Raw genomic sequence first — 7568 nt, forward strand, 5'->3', positions numbered from 1 at the left:
ACCGGCATTGGAAAAGGAAGAAGGTATTGACAGACAACAGTACAATTTACACCACTTTTGTCAGATTTATTAATTAAATTTGATCTAAATTTCTAAAGCAAAGTGGTCTTTGCAGATGGTTTATTGGGCTGGTCTTTCATGACTGGGGTTCTATTAGGCCTGGTGCACAATCGCACCAGAGGTAGAATGTTTTTTGTTTTTTTCCAGACGGTGAAAATCAGGCACTAAGTCTTTAAACATTTCTTTTGTCAGATTAAATATTATTATGGAATCTGAATTTATGTGTGTTTGATGTGAAACCATATTAGTTGGTAGTGATCAGTGGCTATTACATGCTTCCTATCCTCTGAGGCTTTCCTGCATTGAAAACCAGTGTAAACACTGATGGAATCTTAATTTGATAAAAAGGTGGGCTGTAGAGAACTTTGGGCCATGTTGGCCATATCGAGGGCACTGACGTCAGCACCACTGCAATTCTAGCAGCCACAGAAAACCTGTCAAAGCTCACAAAGTAAGTTTTTTTTTTAATATATTTTGAACAATGGTAGCTGAAGTGTAAAGTGGTAAATATGAGGAGTTGTAGTTGTCAAACATTTAAAGTAGAATTAAAGCTGGGGGGGGGGGGGGGTGTCAAATATGAAATTTTGGAAAGACAGAAATTCTAACAACTTCCTGTTTCATGGTGAATAATTCCTTACTACTGCATCAGCATCCAATGACATTTACATTTAGGGCATTTAGCAGACACTTTTGTCCAAAGCAACTTACAATAAGTACATTTGTCACAAGAAAGAAATATATCATTGTTGATAAAGTAAGAATGAAAAAATAGAAACTATTTTCAAGCCCTCATCTGAGCATAGTAGCTGCTATTTATCAAGGATACCTAAGTGCATAAGTGCTATGATTTAAGCGCTAAGGTAAGGTAACTCTTGAGAACGTGAGAACGCATTCAAAATGCCTCCTGCTGGGTTGAGGTAGTGGCACCAAGAGATTGTTTTTGTAGCTGTGGGTGTGATACATCCACTATGTGGCACTAGAGAACAGTCACTAATTACACGTTAGGGTAGGGTGATGCTACCTCCGGAGGCGCATCAGAGCCGCAGCGAAACTGTCCCCCCTCTCCACATCTGAAACTTTCGCACAGGCGACGTTGTGGAGAATCGACGCATGATTCCCGCACTGACAGGGCAGTGTGAATAGGACTTTAGTGAAACAAAAGTGTAAGCTTAAAGAAAAAATATTAACAGAAGGGAGATTTACACTCAAGGTAAACGGTGCCTTCGTTTGGCCCAGACGGCAAAGATACCCTGGGTAAGGCCTCTCAGGCAGCCTACTTCCTAGCGGGACGTCCAAAAGTTCGTCATTAACAGAAGCTGAAAAGACCCCTAGCACTAATATGTACTCTCCACGGCCTATAGCGTTTAGTCTATAGTTTCATGATCGCTGTGAGAGTTCTTTCCTCCACTAAGAGCTTTGGTAAGCCGATAACAGTCGCCTGACAGACCCAACTCCGGGTTCAACACCAACATGACGTCAATACAAGTTACATTGATAGCTAGCCTGATGCTAACTAGTCTTGCGTCAAAATCTAGTCTTGGCGAACCGCCACGTACTGTCATGGTTTTACACGTCTGTTGGCCATAATTCATTCATGCAGTGTGTAGTGTCATTGTGAGACATGCAGGATAGATACAGCGAGATAGGCTTTGTACAGCAAATACTCGGTTTGAATTTAGTGCCGAGAAAAAACGGCACACACCGAGGAAACGACACATCTCTCAGCGACTTCTCAGGTAGGCTAATGTTTGGTAGCTTGTTGGCTACACAGGCTATCATTGCTTTAACACTTGGCTGAAATGTTGTTTAGGGGAGAATATCACACGAAGTCGCATTTAGGGTTTTCCTTTTAACGAAGGTGGGAAAACGTAAATGAAATGAAAATGTGTCTCGGTTAAATGTTGAACGCTAGCTTTTAACGCGTTAGCCTTGCTCAGGTACTGCACGTTCGTGAAGCTAGCGAGCTAACTTCCTGCTTCATCTCAACGGTTGTTCCAAGCGATGTTTAACAAATGTGTGCTATTATTTCCGAAGAGAGAAAGCGTAACGATCTCAAATGTATCTTATTATTGTTGTTGTAACGGTGCACTAAATTGTTCTTGACTATTTCACATGTGTATTTTCCGGTGTACTGTAGAAACATTCAAGGAAGAATATGTTTGGATGTCCATTGTTTGTTTTCGGGATAAGAAATTAGCAACACGTTAATTCCATACACGATCGCTAACCTTCTGTCTAAAGTCCTCTTTCACGTAGTTTAAGAATGCGTTGAGGCTAGTGGTGGCCGAGGCAAGTCTTACCCAGTTCCCTCACAAACAGATGTTTGGATTACTTAATACACTGTGTGAACAACAGCATAAATACCTGATGCACACTGATGTCATAAAGCCTGTCGAGCTTATATTGGCTTTGTCAAGGTATGAGCTGCCTTGTTCACTTGTTGCCTACTGTAGTTTGCTGTGGCACTTAATGTAATTTAACGGTATTTGTGTTACTGAAGTGATTTTACATATTACTGTGAGACTGGATTCACCATAGTCGTAATGCAGTGTAGTTATACTGTGTATTAACCTGTGCCTTGACCTGTCTTAAAGAATGCATCACACATCAATGGTAGTTTCCAGCATTTTCACCATTCCAGCTGAGTACATTGAACAAAGAATGTAGGACTGCAGTCAATTATTTTCATTATGGATAATATTGAATAAATAAGTCCATATGTAGACTGTCAAAAATGTGACAAACAGAGGTCTTGCCCACATGCCAACCCAGGCCCAGTCTGGTTTCCTGCCATTTACACATATCAACTCCTGAGAAATCAGATCCAGACATTGTCTGGAGTTGCCCTTTTACACACGTAGAACACAACAGTACAGTCTGTCTCAGATGTGTCCCCAGCAACTTGAAATACTCTGTTTGGTTGAGGAGATTAGTTAATCAGTTAAAATCAGTTAAAAAATAAAAAAATAAATAAGCATGCAGAAGACAAGATATAGTCATGACATGTATACAAAAATAAATAATTGTAGTTGGTTGTCATGAGCTAGGATGACATAAGGGAACAATTGAATGGTTCATTGCTCCAGTGCACTGTGGAACTGTACAGGGTTTGTGCTTTGGCATGGACTGATGTGTGACTGAATGGCTGTGTGTTTGTCCAGAGATGTGGTATGGAGTGTTTCTATGGGCAGCAGTCTCCTCTCTGGTATTCCACCTGCCTGCTGTTGTGCTCTCCCTCGTCACACTGCGCCGGCACAAGATGGCCAGATTCATGCCCATTGCTATCTTCCTCATGAGCATCATTGGACCAGTTTGTGGGGGAGTCCTCACCAGTAAGTCCTCCATCTGTTTAACTGTAAGGGGTGCATGCCTTTGTCCCTCTCAGCCAGTCAGAGCCCTGCTGTGATGTGATGACTTTTAAATGAAACAGTCCCAGTTGCACTGCAAGCTGAGCAGCTCGCTGTTTGCTTGTTTATTCAAAGTTAGTTAAATGTGTCTCATGTCCAAACACCTTCACTCTCGATACTGTACTTTCTCAAGTCTGCAGCAGCCAAATGTGATGTCACTCAGATGACAGAAATAACAACACTGGCAGCTGTGTTGTAGCTATTTGTGTGGCCACTAAATTGGACAGTTCAGGATCTAATGGTATCTTTAACATTTCTCATCCGAAAAACCTTCAAACTCGACAATGCACTTCTCCAGCGATATACCTGCCAGATGTGAAGTAGATCAGATAAGAGAGACAAGAGATTCCTTGCTTTATAGTTAGATATGGTAGGCTGCTGTAGGGATATAGCAGCCTGAGATATTGCAATATAAGGCCAAATATAATTGTAAAGATGTTGAATAACTCTGATGTTTTCCCTTTTTTAAGGTGCAGCCATTGCAGGTGTGTACAAGGCAGCAGGGAAGAGGATGATCTCTTTGGAGGCTCTTGTTTTTGGTGTTGGGCAGTCGTTTTGTGTCCTCATCATCTCCTTTCTCAGGGTACTTGCCACCCTTTAGCAGTGCCGAGGCCCTCCTGGCTGGCCCTGATGCTGCCTGTCTGACACCAGTCGCACCTTCTTCCAATGGGAACTGAGTTTATCTCTGTACAAGACGATTTTTAGCAAATCCTGTGACACATGTAAACTAGTCTGGCCCGGGACATGATGTCATTTCCTACTGATGGACCAGGTCAAGAGCAGATTTGATTCAACTGTCAAAGACAGATGTGTAAACTGATGTTTTGTGTTATGCAGCACGAAGGCTTCTAGGAGAGCACAATGCTGCATTTAGAGGGCAACCACACACTACATACAGTATAAGCTGTTTATTTTAATATACTGCTAACCCTGGCAGTGTATCCTCAGTTTGTTCCAAAATGAAGAGAAATCCACCTTAAATAATCATCTTATCTAACTTTGCAGGGGTTGCAAGGTAACAGCAGTAGGACACTAACCTTTCTCAGGGCCTGTGTGTGTGTGTGTGTGTGTGTGTGTGTGTGTGTGTGTGTGTGTGTGTGTGTGTGTGTGTGTGTGTGTGTGTGTGTGTGTGTGTGTGAGAGAGAGAGAGAGAGAGTGAGAGTGTGAATGTCTCTCTCTTTCACTATCAGTCTGACAACAGTTTGACTGCAGAGAGACAATAAGGAGCAGGCTGACTGTTGAGACATGAAGATGATGGTTATATGCAAGATTATGGCTTTTTCCCTTGTGGCCTTAATTTCTATTTTCTAACTTCCAAAGTGGTGTTTATCTTCAGGGCTGTCTTTCTTTAACACTCTGTCTGTTACTGCTCCTTTTGTTCTTCCTTATATGTTTGGTTACATTAATTTATGTCTGACTGCCTGTGTGATATTAGTTAGAAGCACCTACAACATGTGCCCATCAAGCTTTCTCAGCTAATTTATATTTAGACAAGCTTACAAGTGAAAAGGGTTTTCTAGATAAATACTTTGTGTCCTGAACACAGCCCTGAAAAATGCAGCCTAAAGAATGTCTTCACAGTTTTTCTACTCAGCTTCTCAGTTTTTGTTCGTTCAGAGTGAATATATCAAATGTTTGAACCTGGAAGGTCAGATTACTATACAAATCTAAAAGTAAGAAGAGCTTTTCAACTTTTTTCTTTTCTTTGAGTTTTGCAGATGTGTTATTTAGGGACAGTGAACTTTTTTGTATATAATCTTAATTATTTTCAGTCTTTGTGACCAAATATAAATTGCTGTTTTTTTGTACTCAACATGCATACAATGTTCCAACATAAGTGCACTCCCTTTTCGTTTTTATGGGCTATTCCATCCATTCCCCCCAGTCTTCAGTGACTGCTTTTAGTTGCTTTTAGTAGCTGACAGGTGCTTTTCAGTTAGTATTGTATGTGCAACTTGCATATGCAGACATATGTAAACTGTACTACATTCATTTTTAAAAAAGAAAAATGGAGCTTGCAAGTGTGCTGTTTCTGTATTAACGACTACTTAGTAATGATCTAAAGCTAGCTGCTGACACCACTACCAGAAATGTATTTATTGTTGGCGACAGGCATCTCTTTTCACAGTGATTGGTTTTGATTTTGCATCTGTGCTTTGATGAGGAGCTTCTGTCAAGACTGTATTAGGTCATTAACATATATTGACATCTTGACACAAATGTCAAATAACTTTGGCATCACCCACTCATGTTGGTTCCATTTGCTTCCATTTAATTGATGAAAATATCTCTTAACTCTCAACAGGGCTAGATTAACTCACTAGAAGGCCCTGGAGACCAAAAAATAGCTGTGGGCTCGAAGGCTCCCCAAATTAGCTTCAGAATTTGAATCTGCACTCTGTCAGCATAATATCAAATGAAATGCTCAGCGCAGGTTCCCTCTACAAGACTTAATCAAAGAGCTGCCTTAAAGGAAGAGTTCATGCAAAAATGAACATTCAGTCATTATCCCCCCAGAATCTAGTGTTGACTATGAATGTAACACGAACAAGACACATGGCAAAAATCAAGTCAAATCTGTGGAGCATAGATTGAGTAATTTCTTTTCTGTCTTATCCCAAACTTTTTTTCGTCTGAGATTTATTTTAATTATTTGAAATATTGTTTATGTAATTCCCCACTTATGCTATAATGCTCCCAGCTTGGAATAGAGCTCAAACATGATCAGACACTTCCACTCCCCACTACTCCAAATCAGCCACTCTAGCAGCATTGAAGTCTTAACATCACCTTCTGAACTGCAGCTGTATTTGCATACTAGTATCATTGCTACCAGTTACCTGGAAGCTAGTGGGCCTATGTCACTTAGGAGATATACAGTACACACACACACACAAACATATGAACAAAGATGGGGAGCCCTTGAGACCCATTCAGTGGTAAAGAGAACAAATTGCAGATTTTCTCATAATCCCCTCAAAGAATTTCTTTAACCTTCTAAACCAAAGATGGCTGGAATTCTTCATGTGGGCCCTGTACTTCACTAGCAACAGTTAAGTTCTGTTAAATCTGAAATACTCTCAAGAGTGCATGTAAATATGCAGCAAATCACATTGACGCTAGAATGTAGACTTTCTGGATTTAAGTTAAGTTCTGGGAATGAGTTGACTTTGATGACAACATTCTCAGATTGTAATGCCACACTACAGAAGTTCAGCACCCATGGGACCAACAATGGGACAGGAATTGGTTGTGGACAGTGTGCAAAATGATAGTTACCTGCACACTTCAGAGACCAACAGCAAAGGATATTTTTGCTTTTGTCTTGTAGACAAATGTGAAGCCTCAAGATAAAATTCAACACTGGACCACTAACTTCATCTAATCTCATCTAAGTGAAAATTTGAGTTAAATTCTTTGTTAATCTGTGAAAAGCTCACTGTGTCGTTGGGAAGTACTTGCATACCATAGTATACCATGCATTTTTGTTCCCTACGGAGACAGAAATCCAAGCACCTCATTAAAATGTCTGGCTGATGCAGAAACAAATGAGCCTTGTTTCAAATGAAGTCTTGTTGACCCTTGGCCTTGCTTTTATGCTGTACACTTTGGGAAGAATGTTTATTTTTGTATGGATGTGCAATTTAGCTCTTTCAGCAATTGTGTGGTCTCTGGTTCTGTTACAGCAGCACATAATTGGGGGGGGGGGGAGTTAAACACTGATAACTCAAGTCTGGATATTTTCTTCAGCTTGTACACAATATTTTTAGTATTTCCCATTTAAAACAAAGTGACACCTTCATTAGCTGAAAAGTCTTTGTGCTTTAGAGCTATAGGCTCTAACTGATTTGAAAAACCACAAACAAGAAGTTTTGTGAGTATGATTTCATGTATTTCTTTGGTTGGATGGAAGCTGTTTCTCCCATCTGAATTGGACACAAAGTTATAGGCCACGTGCATATGTCATGTCATCTGACCCTGGTAAAGACAGTAAATGTGTATTGATTTATTTGCCGGACTGTTGTATTAGACTGAATTCAGCTAGCTAATAAATAAACTGAAATAAGTGTATGTCAAAAATGTAGACATGTTAGAGAGATC

At 40.3% G+C, this 7568-nt stretch overlaps 1 protein-coding gene across 1 annotated transcript; it reads left to right on the plus strand.

Moving 5' to 3' along the window:
• Nucleotides 1-1581: 1581 nt before the first annotated feature.
• Nucleotides 1582-7019, plus strand: tmem170a (transmembrane protein 170A). The gene is made up of 3 exons (XM_073472330.1): nt 1582-1796; nt 3222-3392; nt 3938-7019. The coding sequence occupies exons 1-3, from the start codon at nt 1682-1684 to the stop codon at nt 4066-4068; spliced, it is 417 nt and encodes a 138-aa protein (XP_073328431.1). The 5' UTR covers nt 1582-1681; the 3' UTR covers nt 4069-7019.
• The last annotated feature ends 549 nt before the right edge of the window (nt 7020-7568 follow it).

Source organism: Pagrus major, chromosome 8, assembly GCF_040436345.1.
Source record: "Pagrus major chromosome 8, Pma_NU_1.0".
NCBI classification, from domain to species: domain Eukaryota; kingdom Metazoa; phylum Chordata; class Actinopteri; order Spariformes; family Sparidae; genus Pagrus; species Pagrus major.